The sequence below is a fragment of the Neomonachus schauinslandi genome, chromosome 12 (genome assembly GCF_002201575.2).
Source record: "Neomonachus schauinslandi chromosome 12, ASM220157v2, whole genome shotgun sequence".
NCBI lineage: Eukaryota > Metazoa > Chordata > Mammalia > Carnivora > Phocidae > Neomonachus > Neomonachus schauinslandi.
Window position 1 is genome coordinate 100,581,010 of NC_058414.1, and position 21,980 is coordinate 100,602,989.

Consider the following 21,980-nt stretch of genomic DNA (forward strand, 5'->3'; position numbering starts at 1 on the left):
ATGCAAAAATCAGAGCAAGAAGCTTGCCACATTTAAGGGAGACGGTAGCAATGATATAAAGCAATGCGATTCCTTTCCATCCAAAATTTTGCAATGCTGATCAGAATGGTTTCTTTAGTAATGCAACATCATAAACAAGCAATTACCATTATTTCCAATACTAAGGAATTCCACTAAGCCTAGTTATCGCTTTTTAAAAGAAAAATGTATCTATTTCTTGAGGGCATACCTTTGCAATAAGGACAGACTACTGAAAAAAAGACCTCTTTGCATATAGATGAAAAAGAAATGCCCCCCCCATGATAAAATTGGTAATGCCTATAGGACAGAACGTCAGTTTTACTGTTTAGAAGAAACCATTCCTTTGACACATGCGCTTTGACTGCAAATTCTTACTATTGGAGGCACTCCAGTATTTTAATTCCATTGCTATTTTATGGTTTTTGTTTTTTGTTTTTTTTTTCCAAATTAATAAGGTACTGGATATAAGTTAAAGAGTTTTATATGAAAAATTTTGCCAAGCATTTATCGTACACCAAAGACAGCAAGACGTTTATTTCTATCATGACTTCTTTAAATTCATTTTTCAATGACTCTGAAAATATATGGTAATAATGGTTAGAGGGAACTAAAGGAGATGAGTCTGATTTCTGTTAAACAATATCATAAGTAATAGAAGTGAGAAGGTCTGAAACTCAGAGCTTTGAATCTCTTGATCCCTGGGAGGACTTTATTGCTTTCATTTTAAAGCTGAATGAGGAACAAAAATATGACCCTCACTGCTCTGGTCCACATGTAATTTTAATACCGAAATCTTGGAAGCTTACTGCATGCCACCCTAATGCCCACAGCAATTACTGAAATCCAAGGGAATTCCTACCGATATTAGGGAAGAATGGCTCTGATCGCTGACGAATCATGGCTTGCATCTGTCTCTGCTGTTGCTGTTCTTGTCTCTCTTGATCCAGAAGATCCTGTAGAAGTAGAGGCTGTTCCTCTAGAAGGAGGGGCCTCTCTCTATTCTGCTGGGCTAATGTTTGAGGGATCATTAGCTGCTGGGGTCCAGACATGCCACTGGTACCAGCCTGGTTTGTTAGAGGCACAGTTTGATTTGTAGGTTTTCCTGTCCCAAAACCGTGATTAACTGCTGACTGCCCCTGAATGAATCCTGGATTTACCTGCACACCCTGAGGAAAAGTATGGTTTACTCTAGAGACTACTGCCACATTAGAATTCACGGTATTATCCAAAACGTGACCAGGCGATGTCATCAAAGGAGGTGGCAAACTCGACACGTGATTGGATGGTGAGGCTGGCAACGCTGGTGGTGGAGATCCCAATGGCCTAATGTCTGCATTATCGGATTTTTCATGAGCAAGTAAACTCGAGAGAACTGGAGTTGCTCCAGTTATGCCACAAGAGTTTATTACATCCTCAGTGGGCAGCGGAGCAGAGCCACGAACACCACTGGTGTTGGAGCCAGCAGTTTCTCGATTAGTTCTTTTCTCAAGTAGATCTGTACCACAGGACTGCAAGGAAGCCTTCTCTCCATCATTTATGTCTGTGTGAGCAGAAGCCTGTGAGCAGGGAGTGTCAACATTATCCTTACTCTCATCACTTTTCTCCCTTCCGCATTTGGTTTCCCCTTTAGAATTTGGAGATGGTACTTCTATTTTTATCTCACTGGTACCCGCGGATTTTTTCCACGGAGAATGTTTATCAGGAGGAACCACAGTTTTGTCCTCTTGCTCCTTTTTTTTTGGTTCAATAGATACACACTGATTATCTATCTTATCATCAATCGGAACACTAAGGTCTAGTTCCTCATTAAACATGCTTTTCTTATCTCCTAGGTCAAGTTCTGGATCTGTATATGCAATGAGATCAAATTCTCCCGACTTTAAGAGGTCATCCAGGTTGGGATCATTAGTTTCCAAATTACCTAAAGTATCCAATTCATCTCCCTTGCCATCCTCTGTATCTAGATTTAAATTTTCAAGATCTTCATCATCCAAGTCTTTGACTTCAACCCCCTCAAGATCTTTAACGTCTAGTTCCTTTACAGATGGGTCATCAGAATCAAGTTTTTCTTCGAGACCATCAGAAGATTGGGTGGTTATCTGTAAATTATCAGATGTTGTTTCAGCTGGTGTAGATGTTGACAAAGAGGCCTCTGAAAATTCACCACCTAAGGGATGGGTTAGAGACCTCATGACCATAGCAGATGAATGAGCAGGATGACCTTGGTCTTGCTGAGATGGTGGCACTTGTTCCAAACTTGGATGCAAAGGTAGCTGAGTTGGTAGACCTTGAGAAGGTCGTCTCAAAGGCTCTGTGTGTCTAGGGCCTGGAAAGTCGGGCCGGGGAATGAAGTTTCCATGTCTTGGATGAGAAGGTGCCTCTATAACGCTGCCAGGAGAAGCAGTGAAGGGCAGCCGTGGCCTTCCATCAGGGGCCCGATGCCTCAATTCAATAAATGCTTGGCCCAGTATGTTATGCTGCTGAACCGTCAGACTCTGTGGTGGAAAATGCTGAGGAAGGCCAACTGGATTATTCATTTGTGAGTTATTTAAAGGCCTCGGCATATCTACAGATATTGATCTTCTCAGTTGTGGAGGAACCCCAGATCCTTGTATTTGTTGAGGAGGTACAAGGAAGCGTTCCTGACTTGACAGGGTACCATGACTACCTCCTGGAAATCCAAATCTAAAAAAAAAAGCAGATCATTAAGAATCATGTTGATTTTAGAGTTAGGTTGAAAAAGGAAGAGCTTGAGGTTTAACTCATATACAAAATTAATGTTGCCAAATACAACAACTTAGCAAAACAAAATTATTACCATTAGAAAACACTTACAAAGTATCTATATGCAAGTAACTTTTACTAAGTACCCTATAATGCTCACCATATCTGAGCTCTAAAGACATATAATCTAAGACAATATAAACTAACTAACTACCAATAAGCAGATGGAATCAAATGTTTAGAAATAAGCGTAATACTACTGGAGTTGAGTAAGTCTCTTTTTTCTTTATTTAGGGAGGCTGGCTGTAAGGGAAGGCTGATATGGGGGGGGATGCTTGAAGAAGGCAGGTGGTCTAACAAATTATACTAGAGAGACTTATAGGTCTCTGTCCTTGAGAAGACAAAGGCACAGGTATGATGACTGAATAGACTAATCTATTTGCTTAAAAGGAATGAGGAAAGGAAGCAGTAAGAAATAAAGAATGCCAGGCATCACCTGTAAAAACTTAGATGAATAAATTATAGGACTATTTTTATTATTTATACTGTACCTCATTCTAGAAAGAATTAAAGGTAATTTATAAATAAATATAAAACAACAACAGGCATAAATTATAATTGAGGAAGAAAAAAGGAAAATCAAGTTAAGACTGTAACATGGAGATAGGTATTAGACTAAAAAAACATACATGACAAAACCAAAGCATATCCTAAAGACCTCTCTTTATTATAACATGTTTGGCTTTGACCCTTGTACCAGCCATTTCACACAAAAAAATAAACAAATAATACCACTAACTTTACAACCCTCTCTCATCAAGAAAAAAGCTCCTAGAGGAAAACATCCCATCAATTTGGAAATCTCCAGTTATTTACAATGTAAATTAAAATGGAAAATTTGGGGCAAGGACAATATTCACCCATCACATCATAGAAAGCTTTCACAGAATGTGGCAGTTACATGCTAGAGATCTGACTGGTTGATAAACTACTTCCCTGTGGCTGCAATGTAAACCTAATACAGTCAATACTTAATGACAGAAGGAAGGTTTTAAGAGTCTATAGAGTTCTCAGAGGTTAAAAAAAGAAAAATCCATGACCTCTCATAAGTGGAAAATAACACTGATTATATCTCAAAGGAATCAAAAAGTAAAAAGCACTAACAGTGTCTTAAGATGAGCACTGGGTGTTATATGCAAACAACGAATCAGGGAACACTACATCAAAAACTAATGAAGTACCGTACGGTGACTAACATCATAAAAAAATAAAAAATAAACAAAAAAATAAAGAGTAACTTCATTTTTCTATTCCCTTCCACCAGTTTAAATCTGGCGTGAAATTAAAAGCATTACCTAAATCCGTGAGGTCTCATCCCCATACCAGTAACGTCAGGAGGGTAAGGTCCACGTGGATCTTTCGGGAAAACTGTGTATCTAGGTCCTAGAGGAGGGACAACAGGCGATCTGATGTTCCCGGGATAGGGGGGTGGAGGCCTGCTAAAGGCCTGGCCGATGCCCTCGGGCTGCCAGTGTTGCAGGGGGGCCCCATGAGGCACTGCCGCTGGATCCTGCGACCCTTTCTCCTGTCGACCTGCCATCTTCTTCTGCTGCTGCTGCTGGAGAATGATTTCCCGTAACTTCTGCCGCTGGATGGAAAGAAACGAAAATCATGGGGACTTCTGATAATGAGCTGATGGCTTTTTAAGTCTGAATACTTCCAACATGTGACTATGGTAACGCTTAAAATATCTCAATGTTTACAAGTTTGATAACACCAGTTACACTTAACTATTCAGCAGGTTATAAAAACAAAGTAATAATTTGGGTCCTTTTCCTTGCCACACAAGAATGATAAATATTTTCATACTGAAGAATTCCCATACAAATTCATGAAGATCAAAAATGAATAGATCAGATTCAATTGTATTAATTTTACCAATTTCCTTTTTCTTCTTTGTAGTATGACAAATTCTACAGAGTAAGATAAACTTTAACATCTGTGTAGAAATTACTCAGGTTTGATGAAATGAACAGCATTCTCAAATAATACATTTAAAACATCCGTGAAGATATGATGTGTTTTTACCTGTCTCAATTTCTCTGTATCTGCTTGTGACATATTTACAGTATTCTGTGTATCAGTGACTCCTGAAGTTGGTACAGGTCCAGGAAGATGGGAGACACCGGAAAACTGCTGGCTCTGAGAACTCATTGGAGAGTTTGAAGGTGCACTGAAGCTCCCTTCTGATCCAGGCCTTGACTGATCAACAATATCATGAGCAACCTGACTTGTTCCAAAAGAGTCAGACTGAGATCTCGGAGTCATTGGAGGCTGATCATAGGGATCACGAGAAGCAGATGGAGAGACTCGGTTAAACGTGTCTGAGATACCAGGTCCAGGTGGCCTAGGCGTCTGGGAACATGCATCAGGTGTCCTTATCAATGGGCCAGATAAAGCTGCTCCTCGATTTTGTGCTGCTTGCAGGAAAGGATCCTGATTTGGCATGAGGACTGGTCTTGTCATTGAGGACCTAGTAAAACCCTCCGAAATCCTTGGCCTTGGTGTTGCTGGTGGCTGAGAGTAAGGAACAGAAATTCCAGGTCTTGGTGTTCCAGGGGGATGGGCATATGGATCTGAATGCCTCTGATTAGTGGCAGAGGTAACAAACAAGTCTGCCTGTGTAGACGGCCTTGGGGTTGGTGGCTGCTGACTATAAGGATCAATCGTGGTGGGCCGGGGAGTTCCAGGAGGTTGAGAGTAAGGGTCTGGATTGGAGCGAGATGTTCCTGAGGGCTGGGAATAAGAATCTACAATAGGTCGTGGAGTTCCTGGGGGTTGGGAATATGGGTCCTGAGATGTTGGCCTTGATATTGTTCCAGGCTGGGAAAAAGCCCTTGAAGGATGGGCAAAAGATTCATTCATTGCCGGATGTGGGGTTTGGGGAGGCTGGCTATATGGGTCACTTGACTGGTTATGAGAAAAGTTATCTACAGGTCTTGGTGTCAAAGCAGGCCTTTCATAAGGATCAACAGACAATCGCCTTGGTGGTTGTGACACTGATCCATAGGGATCCTGGGAAGATGGAGGGGGCTGCATTGGAGTCTTAAAAGGTCCAGGACCACCATCGAGAGGGGCAGGTGTCAACAAGGGTCGTGTGTATGGGTCAGGTATCCGTTGTCTTTGAAACACATCTGTCCTAGGAGATGGTTTAGTAAAGTGATCATTGGTTCCAGCTGCTAGAGGACCTTTTGCAGTTTGTTCGGAAACTACAGGAGACCGGGGGAGGCCCAAGGGTTTAGGAAACTGATCTGTCATCACAGGTCTAGGTGTGTCTGGAGGCTTTGCATAGGGGTCACTATTTGTTGTGGAGGAGGAACATAAATCTCTGACTGGGGATGGCCTATTTGCTGTTGTTTCACTCATCTGAGCCGGCCTCGCTACTGAAGGCGGCGGGGGACAGCTGTCCCCCAGTGCAGCAGGATTTCTTCTGGAAAAACTATGGCCCCCAGGAGGTGGCCTTGGGGTACCAACCATTTTCGCGTAAGGATCCACTGGAGATGGAGGTCGGGAGTGAGAAGATCCTGGTGAGAACACCTGCGGGGAGGCTGGCTGACAAGCCTGAGACTGCGGCAGGCCCTCCTGGACGGGCACGCGGGATGGCGTTGCCGCAGGAGGGGGAGCCTGTGGTTTTAGGAACACATCATCTGACGACGCAGAGGTGGGGGTGCTGGGTAGCTGCTTCGCAAACAGGTCTTTATGGAAGGACTGCGCAGGAGACACATTCCCATTGCCCGGCTGAGGAGTCAGGGGGCTCTGCATCCCACTGCTGGGTGTGTCCGAGCCGGGCTGGGCCAGGAGAGGCTGGGCCCCGAACTGCTGCTGCTGCTGTTGCTCATTCTTGACCTGCTCAAGTTTCTGCGTGGCTTCAATTTTGGCCTGCTGCTTACTTTTCTGACGCATTTGCTGTGAAACGAGGAAAAAAAAAGCAATCACATGGTCGAGAAAAAGAATGTGACAGTCATGGGAGGAAAAAAGCGACGGAAGATTAATTTGTTTGATGTCCTCAGATTGTGCCCATATTAAGAGTACAAGCTCCCGAAGAGCAGACATGATTGTCCGTCACCGCGCACCTCCCTTGTGCTGGCAGGACCTCGTCTGCACTGTTCCAGCGAACGTCCCAAATCAACTTAAGTATAGTTTACTGAGAAAGGGAAGTCTATTTTTAATCTCGTTTTTATATATTCTAGTAAGAACTAGCTTCTGAAACAATGACATGAACTGCTCTCCTCTCAAAAAGTAAAAATGCAATTTAAAGGCTAATTATTTAAAAACAAAAAACACATACCTGTCTAAATTTCCATTCCTGTTCATGTTCTGATTCTCTTTGCTTTAACGGATCTTTAAAAAGGTCCGAGTCAATTCGAGAACCAGGATCGATGCTGTCCTGCTGCTGCTGTCTCTTCAGGGGGTCATTGGACATCTGTACTTTATTAATGCGTAAAGCAGCTCTGTTATCTCTGGCTTTTTGCTTTGAAAAAAGGAGAAGAAAGTTATCTCCCAGCAGATGTAACATGTTTTAAGAAACAAAACAAAGTAAAATGAATGAAAATGAAAAAGGTGGGTTAAGTAGTCGAAAAGAGCTTCCGGACTCTCATGCGAAAGCCTCTGGACACGAGCCCGTCTGCTCCCGTTTTTAATGCATGTCACACCTCAGTGGAGGATGGGCTTCCACCTCTCTGTCTGTACCAGGCTAGAGAACCCAGTAATCTACTACTTTCAATCCTAATCTTCATAAAATTAAAAAATGGGAAAATTAATCTCTCCCCTAATTGAGAGAAAAGGAAAATATCAAATCAATCCTCTACAACTAAAATCTGGAATTTGAAGCTTAGCATTAAAGAAAACAACTGAGAAACAACTAAAAATATCCTGCCATTACCTTACTACAGTCAAGTTGAAACAAAACAAGGCATTATCAACACATGAAAAACATTATTTTGCTTTACCCAAGCAATCATTATCTCTGACAATATATGCACTGAAGGCCAAGTTGGGAAATAAATGCATATATTTTTCAAAACTATACTGTCCAGGGCGCCTGGGTGGCTCAGTTGGTTAAGCGACTGCCTTCGGCTCAGGTCATGATCCTGGAGTCCCGGGATCGAGTCCCGCATCGGGCTCCCTGCTTGGCAGGGAGCCTGCTTCTCCCTCTGACCCTCCCCCCTCATGTGCTCTCTGTCTCTCTTAAAAAAAAAAAAAAAAACAACTATACTGTCCATTTAATATGCTTTAAAATGGAAGCAAGGATTTGGATCCAGCTGACAATCTTAATTTGGCTTTTTGGGAGAAAATAATTCACCATCTAAACTGTAACTCTTACTATAAAATATCCTGACTATTCCTCACAAAATTCAAAAGAGCAATGTGCTGATAGCAGGGAAACTACTATAAGACAGAGTGTGTAAAGGTGTCTAGGTACGTCTCTTTCAAGATACACAAAGATTCTTCACTAAACTTAACACAAAAAGAGCTTATTATGGAAAAAACTGAGGCACACTAATGCAGCCTCAAAAATTAGTAGTCTTTTGAAGAGATAAAAGAATTTTAAAGTGAAATGAGGGGCACCTGGGTGGCTCAGGTGGTTAAGCATCTGCCTTCGGCTCAGGTCATGATCTCAGGGTCCTGGGATTGAGCCCTGCGACCGGCTCCCCGCTCAGCGGGCAGTCTGCTTGTCCCTCTGTGTGCGCTCTCCCTCTCTCAAATAAATAAATGAAATCTTTTTTTAAAAAAAGTGAAATGAATTAAACATGCTCCTGAAATAACTGATTTCAACCTTCAATATCCTGGTTCTATTAACTAGCTTATGAAAACACCAGATTCTACCTTAAGATATAATGAATTAGGAAATCACTATAAAAACAAAGTTGTTTATTAGCTGTGCAAGTATTAATATGTATTTTGTGCAACGGTAAATCTTTTTATTGACCTAAGACAATAAAAGTAAGGTTTAGGTATTGTGTTTAAGAGTATGACACATGGGAGTTTCGGTAAATACCACATAAGGCGCTCTTTCCTGGGAGCTCGCTTTTCTCCACAGCTTGGCAATCTGCTTCACTCTAGTAGTCCAGTCTGCAACACAAAAGCATGGTGCACACATTTACAGAGCTGAGGTCAGGATACATCGCCACGTGGTGCTGACAGCTCAACTTAGTCTGGCTGTGTTCTCATAAAATGAGTAGCCCTAAGTCCAGTTCTTTGTATAGCATAAAATCCCAGGCACACAGTAGGCCAAACAAATATTTGCTGAATGAAGTATTGCCTTATTAACCATCTCACTTGTAGAGTGGGGAAGCTTTAATTTATTATTATTTTTATTTTATTATGTTATGTTAATCACCATACATTACATCATTGGTTTTTGATGTAGAGTGGGGAAGCTTTTAAATCAAAGGGGCTAAGCAGCCAAAATAAAGTTAAGCCAAACATAACAAGTTCCCTCAACCATGTAAGATGCTACCAGAACCAAAGCTAAGAGTTTTGTAAAACATCTGTACTCAAGAGAAGTCTATCAACCTGACCAAAAGAAGTAATCATAATTATAAATAAGCATCTCACCAGCATTTGTGCACAACAAAGATATGGAAAACTAACAATTTCAAGCCATTTCTATGAAATTCACAGTGTCAGGACAGTAAACAAAATGAAATATGGGTGAAATCAACAATGATAAGTGTAGAAGTGATTTAGCCATTAAAAAAAAAAAGCTTCAAGAAAGCCAATGGAAATGGAAATGAAAATGGTGACATATGAACAACCTTAACATGGTATCTCAGGAGGTTCTAGATCACATAGTAAAATTATTAAAGAAAATCACTTTAAAAAAAATCATAGCTCTACTCTGAGGATAATTTATATTGATACAAAGTGACTTAATAGAGCCAGATATGCTCATCTGTAAACAGCAAATAAAAGTGGGATAAAACCGTATTTGAAGAGTATGTACATTCCTTTAACAGACGACCCTGTACTAGACCACTGATTTTTATTGTTGGATAAGGTAGCATTTATTTCTATATATAATGAATAGAGTATCACAAAGAGGCACCCAAAAGACAGGTGTCATCTGTAAGAAAATCCACTTCTGGGTAACCCCCTGGTAATTTAAAAGAGCTATGTGCTGACAGCAGGGACACTACTATAAGACAGAGTGTGAATGACCTTTTCTGTCCTGGTCTGTCTGACAACGTGAACTCACCATAGTTACCCAATGTTTGGTTACAAATATTCTATAAATGACATTCCACTAATCCAAATAGTTCATCCTCTGGTTAATCAGAATTTTCAAAAATGGCACCATTATACCATCTGACTTGTTCAAACAGACTGGACAGATGGGGAGTAGGGGAAATACTGTTGAGTTAGCTTAGTTGGGAACAGACTCCTAGAATGGAGTCTGATTTAGCCTAACAATACTTTTGACTAAATGTTAAGTTTCTGTTCTAGGAATTTTTTTTTTTTGTCGAGTTACACATGTAACACAACACTGAGTTCCACGTTTAGGAAGACTGCTAAGAGCTAGAAAATAGATTATCTCATTAACTGAAGTTAACTTTTAGGAAATACAGAAATGGATACAGGGTCTAGGACTGAGAAAGTGCAAGATGTTTCCAGACATTTATGGAACCTTCACATTGTACACAGTCATACCTGATGAAATTTAGTGTTGATGCATGGATTTCTACTATCGTAACAAAACAACAAACAGGTATTTACACATGCAGGAAAGCTGGCAACACAAACAGCAATACAATATCCGTGAATTACCAGGGAATTCTTCCTTTAGGCTGGGGAAATTAATGTTTGTGTAGAGAACAGGGGCCACTGTGGCCATTTCACCCAGAGCCTCCTCTTTCTCCCACTTCAGTGTACTTCTCTGGGCGTTTGACATTGTATCGTTTTCTCCTTCCCCCGCGGGAGTGGATGATGTCCAAGAGCTGTTAGGATCACTTGCCATTGGAGTAAATGCTGGATTTTTATCCCTGGGAAATAATAAATAACTTGACTTCATACACATAAAATTACTTTCTAAATACTGTAGTCAAGTACAATTTCATTAAGACCTCTTATTACAAAGTAGCTAAAATGTTAGATAACTTTTAGCCAAAATCCCAATATACGTAACATGCACTTATATAGTACACAGCAACTTAAAACAGACCAATTAACATTTATATAATAAAAATTAGTGTAACTTAAGTTTCCATGGAAAATGAAGCCTATGCTACCTGGCGTCAGTGTAAGGAGATTGTATGGCAGAGAAAGCTCCCAATCCATTTCCAGGAGGCAAAGAATTGTGTGGAAGATGAGGACTGGGTCCGATAAGGCCGTTCATGAGTGGTATCCGGGAAAAAACATCTTTAAAGAAGAAAACAATTCAGTGTGCATATTATAAATAATAAAAAAGTAGCTTATTTATAAGTAATATTTCTAAATAAAAATTTCTAGCACTCTTTAAAAGTAGGATTTTTATTCCAATATTTAACTAAAATATTACATAAAGAGTAATTTTTGGTTATGATATTTTGCAATATGGTCTCTGTACTTCTCTCTACTTCATCATGGTATACTGCAGATAGCATGTGTTTTGGAGTCTGATAGCCTTGGGCTTGAAGCTTAATTTTTGCTACCTGTTAACAGAGAGTCAATTACTATTTTTTTTTTGAAGATTTTATTTATTTGACAGAGAGAGAGAGAGAGAGCGCGCGCGAGAGTGGGAACACAAGCAGGAAGAGTGGGAAAGGGAGAAGCAGACTTCCTGCCGAGCAGGAAGCCCAATGCAGGGCTCGATCCCGGAACCCTGGGATCATGACCTGAGCCAAAGGCAGACGCTTAACGACTGAGCCACCCAGGCGCCCGTCAATTACTATTTCTATAACATGAAGGTAGTCTGTAATGTTACTGACACAATGTGTGTGGAGTTCTCAGCATAGTGCCTGAGCATGCAGTGAGCTATTCAATACATATTAGCTCCACAAAAAGAATGATTCTCACAGCAAATGCTAGTACATTTTATCAAATATTCTTTCTCTTCTTCATTCAAAATTTACAAACAGATGGTTCTTTACATTTTACTCTTGTTGCTATTAATACAAAAAACTATCCATGATTCTTAAATTGGTACATGGTCTAAAATTGTTTGGAACAAGCAATATTTCATCTACCATATCAAATAGATGATTATTGTTAAAAATACATACATTCTGTTTTGGGCCTAGTTTTCATTACTGTGCTTACAGTTTCAGCACCCCCCCCCCTTTTTAACTCTCATTCCAGCTTATTCACAAGCTTCAAATCCCTGATCATCATCTTTCTAAACAGCCATTAGTCAAACCAAACAAGACCACCTTGTGCTTCCCCTAACTCTCCTCAAGCTTATTAACTCCAACCTTGATTATTAAGACCTTCTACTGGTCTGAATTATTGAGGAATAGCCAACTGTCCTTATCTGCACAGTTTTCTGCACCTTCAAAAACCTCCTCCCAATTTAGAGACCTACTCTGAAGTAATAAATGCATGGCCTCTGTTGCAACACCCAGAACAACACTAGGAGACCACATCCACATCACCAATCAATGATACAAATGGAAATACAGTTATAGAGGTGGCTAATACTGGCCCAACTGGTGTAATGACAGAGAACTCCTAACAATGACTTTGCCATGCCATCAGAAAAAAGCATAACCAGCAGCAGCGTCTCACCCACATGTTTTGTACTGCATCTGTCCTATCACCTGAACCAGACCCTCTAACTGGAACAACTCTGAGGATAGACAGCTCCAGTTCCTATGTGAGGATACTGGGGCTGACTACCAGGAGGTCTGTTTTCAGGATTTTGTCTCAAGGACTTCTAAGAGCTATCTGACTTCCAAATTAGGGCTTATTCTACTAAATGGCAGAGCTGGGCCCACTGGATCAGAATACTACAGTGACAAGTGTCTCAGGACATCTATGTTCACTTCGAGGATGAGATTAGGAAGCAACATTTCTGCTTTTCTTCCAAGTAGAATGTTACCTCTATTTTCAGTTTCAATGGAAAGTAGTTTCCATTAAGGAATATGAGGTTTGACTGAAAAATGTCAAATGTCCTTCATGTAATTAAGATAAACAAAAGCTTCTTTACTGGTAATGACAATGTGATCCACATCAGCACTATCTTAACCACAACATGACCATATCAAAACCGTTCATAATAATAGCCTATTAAGCACTTCACTATATGCCAGGCACTGTTCTGAAAGCTTTATATGTATTAACTCTTTGATCCTCACAACCACCTGGGAAATGGGTTATTACATGTAGCTCCTTTGAAGCAAAGACCCAGAGGTTAAATCACTTGTGCAAGGACACAGAAGTAAATGCAAAGCATTTTTCCTTTATTACTATTTTAATTAAGAAGTGGTGTCTCTCTCTGTCTCTGTCTCTCGTCTACCATACAACTCAACCTGATGTTACCAGCTTATAAAAGTAATCTTTCTCAAGGCATGAATCATAATAATGACAGAAAAGTTACTTCACTTAACCTTCAGCTAAAGTGATTTCAAGTTACTCTATCTCAATCTTGAAATTTCCCTTCTCCACTTTCTGACCTTCTGTATTACTGCTGACATTACATTCTGGCATCCTTCCTTAACCACTCTTACTGAAGTTACTCTATGGAAGATTTCCAACAATTTTACTGTCCAATGAAACATCTTTCAAGCACTCATCCTACCTGACTTTATAACCTATCTCTAACGATCTCATCTCTAAGATCCTATGCCTCTCATGCAGTCTCCATCACTGTTTTTTCACTTTCACCTAACCCTTAAAAAGGAAAAAGAAAAGGAACATATAATTGCATTATCTAAGATAAACCAGTGAGTTCAGCATATAACTCATCACATTTAATTAAAGAATTCTTCAAGATTCTATACTCTACAGCAGTGTGCTCTCTTAGGAAATCTCACCCTTCCCACAACTCCAGCTAATGCCACCCCACACACAATTTATAAATTTTCACCTATATATAGCCTTGAACAACTGCAAGTAAGTCTGCCTGTAAGTCAGAACAATGTCTATGTCCCATTTCTAACAAACTAACGATGGTCTAAAACTAAATGTTACATTTCCACTGCCCTCTAATACACACACACACACACACACACACACTCTCTCTCTCTCTCTCTCTCTCTCTCTCCCCCCTCTCTGTTCCGTGTTTCTAGTTTATAGCCTGATTACCTGTAGGCAAGCCTGGCTCACATACAGTCTAATTCACTTTGTGTCCCACCCTTCCCTGTATCTTACAGCCATTCAGTAGCAGAGTCCTACGTATTCTAACATCACTGTCTCTCATATCCATTGCTTCTTTCACTTAGCACTGCATATATATTTACATGCATGGAACCCGAACTTTCACTTAGTCCCAACCACAATAAACTCATTAGTACAACCCTTGTTGTCTCAAATTCATTTCCAATACTGACAGCAGTGGGACCTTGCCAAAATGTGTGACCCATCAGGTCATTTCACTGGTGGGAGATCTTGGATGGCTCTAAGCAAAAAATCTGCAGAAGAAAAGGCCAACTGCCACCGTCTATTTTCACAGCCATTTACATACAATCTCGACCCAATGTGCATTTTCTACTTTTGCTCCTTAAACACCACCCACTCACTCTTCTCCTTTGCTCTGGAAAATGTTCAAGTTGCCATTATTGAATATCTATGTGCCACTGTGTATGTGGCCTGATCACGCTTTGTTCTTAAGAAAGAATTATTATTCTTTGAAACATGACTTGAAATCTTAATGACTCTTAAGGTTCTACTTGAATCATGGTCAACTATGATATAAATTAGCTATATACCTGAAAGTCTACAATACTAGGATTATAAACTCCTTTGGGTCGGCAGTCTCACTCATCTTTGTATTACACATAAGCATCTAACAAGACAAAGGCATCCCCTCAAAACCTTTCAAAAATGAGCCTACACTGTGAAAGGATTTAAATAATGATAATAAGATCGTTTATTAAAAAACGTATCTTGGGGCACCTGGGTGGTGTAATCGGTTGAGCCTCTGCCTCTTGATTTCGGCTTGGGTCCTGATCTCAGGGTTGTGAGATCAAGCCTTGCATCGGGCTCCGCACTGGGCATGGAGCCTGCTTAGGATTCTCTCTCTCTCCCTCTGCCCCTCCTCTCTCTCACTTGCTCTCTAAAATAAATAAATCTTTTTATTTATTTTTATTTTTATTTTTTTTTAAAGATTTTTTTCATTTATTTGAGAGAGAATGAGATAGAGAGAGCATGAGAAGGGGGAGGGTCAGCGGGAGAAGCAGACTCCCTGCCTAGCAGGGAGCCTGATGCGGGACTCGATCCTGGGACTCCAGGATCATGACCTGAGCCGAGGGCAGTCGCTTAACCGACTGAGCCACCCAGGCGCCCAAATAAATCTTTTTAAAAATTTGAATCTTTGGGGTGCCTGGGTGGCTCAGTCGGTTAAGCATCCGATTCTTGATTTCAGCTCAGGTCATGATCTCAGGGTCATGAGATTGAGCCCCACACCGGGCTATGCTCTGGGTGTACAGCCTGCTTAAGATTCTCTCTCTCTCCCCCTTTCCCTCTGCTCCTACCCTAACCCCCTGCCCGTGCATGCTCTCTCTCTCTCAAAAAAAAAAAAAAAAAAAAATGCATCTTTAACTGATTTGATTTCTAAAATATATACTTTCCATTTCAGAAAACATGAAGATAGGGGTTTTTTGTTAATATGTTGAGAAGAGAAATACTGAAGTGTTGCATTTTTTTTTTTTTTTTTTTTAAAGATTTTATTTATTTATTTGAGACAGACAGAATGAGAGACAGAGAGCATGAGAGGGAGGAGGGTCAGAGGGAGAAGCAGACTCCCTGCCGAGCAGGGAGCCCGATGCGGGACTCGATCCCGGGACTCCAGGACCATGACCTGAGCCGAAGGCAGTCGCCCAACCAACTGAGCCACCCAGGCGCCCTGAAGTGTTGCATTCTTAATCATTAAGAAAACATACGGGAACAATTAAGACAAGAAGCACTTATGATGAGTCTGTTTTATCCAAATGTAAATCACATGTTTAGTCTAGCAAAAATCAAGGTAAATTTATGTTTAGAGGCTAAACTGGCAGAAATGAAAATATCTTAATTATGTGCATTATGACATTTTTCATGTATACATAAAATTGGTAGTAAAGATAACATTAAATTATTTGCATATTTCAGCACTTATACAAAAACAGTGTAAGGGTTTATAAAAGTATCATTAAATTACTTAATTCAGTATATCATCATGAAGCAGTGACAACAGGATATAGAGACATGACTCTATGCTCGAATCGCCAAAACCCACACCACCCCACAGGACTCCAACCACCCCGATGGGGGATTCCCACCCCTGTGGCGCTCTCCTCACCTACCTCCACAAATTTTAGGTCTAGGCTGTCCAATTTCAGCTCTCCAGAAACACAGAGAAATTAAAGCCTTAAACTTATCTGGCAACTAGTTACAAGTAGGTAGAAGAAAACTCATCAAACAAAGAAGGCAGATTTCCACAAAATTAGAGATTTGAAGTTGACAGTGGAGAAAGGTGGCAGATTTACTCTGAAAGGATGTGCTGTGCACACACTCCATGGCAGAGTAGACAGTGATGGGGAGGACATGACCCTAGCCTTCAAGGACCTCACAGTCTGAAGGAAAAACTGTAACTACCCAAACAGGCATCATATCTGTGCTCCCTGCCGCAGTGGAAAGACGGGGCTGGGTGTGCAGGTGGTGATCTACTGACTCAGGAAAGGAAAGGGAAGCCAAGACCAGGCAGTCAGGTGTGGGGGGGGGGGGGGGGGGGTCATTCTCCAAACGTGTGTGCAGGAAGGGCTGAGTGAAGGGGAGCCAGACTGGTGAAGGGAAGCAGGGAGGCACTGTTCTCCCCACTGCCAGTAAAGAGAGCGAAAGAACTCTGGTGACAAAGGATCACAGAGGGCTGGGGAAGTTCACGGAGATAGGTGAATGAGATAAATTCAGATGAAGTATTGTTCCACTGCCATAAAAGAGGGTTTTCTCCTATCAGTTTGTATACATTGTTTCTAAGGGACAAGGCTGATTGGCTTCAGTGAAGGCACATATGCTGCGTGAGTGTACTTACAAAACTTTTCTAGAGGTGACATACCCTGACTGTGTATGGGCACCAGCTGAGGCACTGGGGGTGGGGGAGGCTGTGGCAACGCAGCCGGCTGAGTGGTCGCAGGACTAAGCACAGCAGTAAACAAGTCTTCGACATCCTTCCCTCCAAGCTCTGTGAGACAGAATTACAGTGATAGTAAGATTAAAATAAAAGACTATCAGAGCCAAAGTAGATGGAATGCCATTTTCATAAACTCGAAATACAGAACACAAATACCTGGAATTTTATATAACTTTCCAAGAATTGCTCCTAGGATAAAATAAAGAAACACAAATATTAACAACTACCATTTCAACGTACTGACACAAAATAGCATTTGACACAGAAATGATCAGAAGAGAAGTTAAATTATAAAGAAGCATGCAGAAATCTTTGAAAATCATATTTACTCATGTCTTTTAGAAAGCCTAGATGTAGGGCAAATATTTTACCATCTGTGACCATTTTGTCTAGCTCAGGACTGAGGATTCCATCTAGCTGCTCTTCACTTAATGGTCGTGAACTCGGATTGACACTTGGCTGAGGCAAAGAGGACGGATCATCAGCGACAGGACCAATATCTATTCCAGCTAGAGGAGCAAAGTAAACAGATTACAAGTAAATTCTGAATATTCACGTAAAATGCACAGCACTATTTACTTTCATTAATACACAACAATATGATTAAAATAGAGCAATGAAAAGTTTGTAATTATAAATTAATCATGGTTCTTATATCAATTTGAATAGTCAATCAGTAAAAATCAGGCACAATGTATTTGTAAACTTAGGTGCCACTTAAAGTTATATTTTAATCGAAGTAAATACATTTCCTGAGGAATAGAAGAACACACCTGGTTCTAAACTTCCACAAAAATAAGCACTACATCATTAATATAGTAATCTATAAGAAGATTCAATATACAGTATTTAAGGCGTAAGTGATTGCCTTAGCTTGAAAAACAGTGGTTTCCAATGTACAGTTCAACTATCACCTACGGTGTGTGACAAAGGAGGGACAGACTTTCACATAAATTAATGAAATGCTGTAAAATTCTCAATGTTTAGTAAACATTATCCTTTTGTGAATAATTTCAACTACAGATCATATTTTGGAAATACTCTGTAGTCACAAAACAAGATACAGATTATGTTTATAATGTAACATGGTTTATTTCATACAAATTGGTTTTCAGGCAAAAATCACATTTAAAAGTGGTCTATCATCTACTTTATCATGCTCTCTCAATATTACTACTATTAAAAACTAAAATTTAGTCTGCCCTTATATGATCTTGTATTAGGAACTAACTCTATAACATGTGGGTAATATTATAAATTACATATTAAGAAGAATAAAATCATTCACTTAAAAAAAAAAAAACTACTGATAAAGTCATCCAAAGCACAGCACAGCTGTACCATGCTTTAGCTGCACGCACAAAGGGAAAAGCAAGTATGGATTAGTGACAAATTAGCGCTATAACAATATGCATGCACCTACAGGTTGTTTCAGCTGAAATCACTATAAAAAAAGACTACTTCTAGTCAGCCGTCATCCATTGCTCAGTTTCTTACCAAATGGAAAAGGTGAGCTCTCAACCTGGAAAGTGCATAAATCAAGACCTACAAGACCCAAACCAAATAAAATGGATGATTACCACAGGGGTGGGAAGTGAGGAGCAATGCAAACAAAAGAAGAAACAAGATACAGCAAGACTGTAGGGCAACAAGCCTTAAGTTTGATGCAATTAGAAAGACAACAGAAATTAACTTGCTATTTCCTCTCCTAAAGCAGAAAAGCTGAGGTAGATCAAATAAAATGATGAGTTCTTTGACAAAGCCAAAACAAACTTTCTTTCGGTTTCAGAGAAAAGACTAAACTTGTTCCACACACACACACACACACACACACACACACACACCTCATCGTTATCATAAAACAGACACTAGACAAATATAGACATATATACCTGAATGATCAACTGATTTTGCAAGGTCATCTGAAATTATTCCAAGAATGTCATCATCTGTGTTTAAGACTTCAGAAATATCAGCTAAGGGGTCATCAGTCGTACCTAAGCATAGCAAGTATATTTTTAAAGTCTCAATATTGTCCTAGACATTAAGTTCTAAAACACACTCACTCATTCAACCATTCACTAAACATCTAGACTACCGGAGATGCTGAGTTAAGTGCTAGAATCATAAGATTATTACTTCTAAAGTAAGGAATTTTTCAAAGAAAACACACACCAATGTTTTGAATAACAAAACATTAAAAATTAAGACTATTTTTGTTTTGTGACTGTTCATTAACAATAAAATAAAATTTAAAATAAAGACCAATAAGAGAAATAAAGGCAATAAAAGTGAAATAGAATGCTATAAGAAAGCAAAAAAAAAATGCATTAAGAAAGTGGCATCTCTAAAAGTGACATCTAGAAAATAAAATACAGAAGATAAATATCAAAGTCAAATGCATTATTTAGAAATTCCTTGTAAAATATAAAGTAGGTACCAGTTAGATGCCCAGTTCCAACTTTGATCTTAATACTGATTAATCATTCACTCAACTTATTCAAAAAATATTTCAGTACCCACAGAATTATGTCTATGGATTATGTTAACAGGCATTGTTCCAGCCACTGGGAATTCAGAATAACTACAACAAAGTGCATGCCTACTTGTTTACTTTCTCAGAGAGGTTAGCAAATAAACGACTGCAGTGTAAGTGCTAGAAAGGTAACAATAAGGACAAAGGATTAAGAATAAGAGGTGGAGATGATAAAGTATTAGACAGAGTCATCAGGGAAGTCCTTTTAAAGGACATGACCAAGGATAAATGTAAATGAAATAAGGGAGTAATATGCATAAAGATGGAGAGAACACTCCAGGCAAAGGGAAAAGCAGATGGAAAGACGGGAGCAGTTAGGGTTTTGCCAAGTGTGGTCAGTGTGGTTGACTGCAGTAATGAAGGGAAGGAGTGCTGGAAATAAAAGGCAGCTAAGTGAGATTACGTATGGTTTTATAAGTTGTGGTGAAGACTGAGCTTTATACTGAAATATGAAGCAGCATGGGAACTTGTTGGAAGGCTGATGGCTAGAAGGGATAGGAGTGATATCTGAAAGGGAAAGCGCTGGCTTCCAGGTGTAGAACAGACTGGGGGAGGTGGGCGTGGGGAGTGTTGGCAGTAGGGGAGGCCTGGAGATCAGTCCAGAAGCCGCTGCTGTCTGAGAGGGGGCGACAGCGAGCACTCTGGGGCAAGCGGGAGAGCGGAGGTAAGACATGGTTGACTTTGGGCTACATTTTGAAGACAGAGACAAATTTGTGGATGTATCCACTGTGAAGTGTGAGATAATAAAAGAGTCAAGGAGGACTCCAAAGTTGACTTCTGGACTCATCAGTAAGACAATAGGCTAGCTTTAATAATTATATTAGTCACTTAAGAAACATCTGCATTTTTTAATCTATGTCAACTGTGTTTTTACTTTAAAAGGGGGGGGGGGGACCTAAAATACTCTTAAGATCCTAGATCAAATATCCCTATAAGACACAAACAGTCTTGTCCCATTAAACATATACTTCTCAAACAGAATCCATACATAAGAATACTATAATTTGGGGCGCCTGGGTGGCTCAGTCAGTTAAGCGGCTGCCTTCGGCTCAGGTCATGATCCCGGGGTCCTGGGATCGAGCCCCGCGTCAGGCTCCCTGCTCAGTGGAGAGTCTGCTTCTCCCTCTCTCTCTGCCTACTTGTGCTCTCTATCTCTCTGTCAAATAAATAAATAAAATCTTTAAAAAAAAAAAAAATACTATAATTTTTCAAACCAAAAACTAATGTAAATTAAGTGCCAAATATTTGTAAAGTTTTTAGGGAAATAAAATTACTTCAATAGTATATCTCTAGACACTTTAAGGGGAAAAAAAATCTGAATTCTTTCAGGCACTTAGTGCGTGTGTGTGTGTGTGTGTGTGTGTGTATTAAACCAATGGAATTCTACTACATAAATTACAACTAACATTTTTTCAAAAATGTTTTAAAAGTTCACCCCTACCTGAAGAAAGGGATTTTTCTATTTTACCAACAAATCATTAGAACTGATGTGATAGATTATACTGAATGAAATACAACAACAAGCTGCTACTTGAAAGTTTCCCCATTAGAAAGGCCAGAGTAGTTCGGCTGCAGAGAATGTCCCATTTAGCCTGGGTATAGGAACAGGTGCTATTCTAGTCCTCCACATTCTGGCTTCACCACTGAACCATTCTCTGCAGCTTTGTGAGTTTATCAATGTTTTTCCTGCCACAATATGCCTTCTGTCCAACCTCAGTTCTCTTCCTTATAAAAACTCAAGTGCAAATAAGTTCTAGTTAAGTTTTTAAATGGCTAGTCAAAATTTTCACAGTAAGATATCCTTCACAGTAAGATACTGTTTGAAGGATCCACAAGTCTTTTGCTATATATTAACAATATACTGACATGGATAAGAGGAGGTAAGCACTTAAAGCAACAGAATTTAAGTAAAAGTAAAATCATCTGCTAAGATAAACAAAAAGCATGGCCTTTAGATCAGTGCTTTCCCCATTGCCAACAATAACAAAGACTAGACATCTTGCATGTGTACAAGAGTGGGTAAGACTGCTTCTAATTATTTTGAGAAGTTAAAATAAAAGCCTATATGTCAATCCAGGGTAATGCCAAGTAAATGGAGCTGTAATATATCAAAAATCATCTCTCAGTAAAAAGTCACCTTAAGATTATTTTACAAATTGAGTTTATAAAATTCACTGAGTTAAAAAAAGTAATCAATGGTAAAAAGGAAGCTTGTCAGAAAAACATTAATTTATAACTGATAGTAGATAAAAATCTAGACGTGGGGAAGAAACTCTGTGATCACAACTCCTACATACTGAACTAGTTAAACTCCTAGAGCCTTGATGACATTAATATCACTTTATAAATGTATTAAGTTCTCATACCTTTCCCTGATTCTAAACAGTCCCCACATTC

General features: G+C 39.7%; 1 protein-coding gene across 1 annotated transcript in view; it reads right to left on the reverse strand.

Annotated features, from left to right (window-relative positions):
- KMT2C (lysine methyltransferase 2C) overlaps window positions 1–21,980 on the reverse strand; it is a 192,182-nt gene that overhangs the window by 38,807 nt on the left and 131,395 nt on the right. The window contains exons 27-37 of the mRNA XM_044919936.1: window positions 18,940–19,044; window positions 17,419–17,547; window positions 17,204–17,236; window positions 16,973–17,098; window positions 11,034–11,163; window positions 10,573–10,787; window positions 8,804–8,877; window positions 7,094–7,276; window positions 4,834–6,711; window positions 4,101–4,393; window positions 881–2,706 (exon numbers count right to left, since the gene is read on the reverse strand). Coding sequence (XP_044775871.1) covers window positions 881–2,706; window positions 4,101–4,393; window positions 4,834–6,711; window positions 7,094–7,276; window positions 8,804–8,877; window positions 10,573–10,787; window positions 11,034–11,163; window positions 16,973–17,098; window positions 17,204–17,236; window positions 17,419–17,547; window positions 18,940–19,044 — 4,992 coding nt within the window. The remainder of the gene's footprint in view (window positions 1–880; window positions 2,707–4,100; window positions 4,394–4,833; window positions 6,712–7,093; window positions 7,277–8,803; window positions 8,878–10,572; window positions 10,788–11,033; window positions 11,164–16,972; window positions 17,099–17,203; window positions 17,237–17,418; window positions 17,548–18,939; window positions 19,045–21,980) is intronic.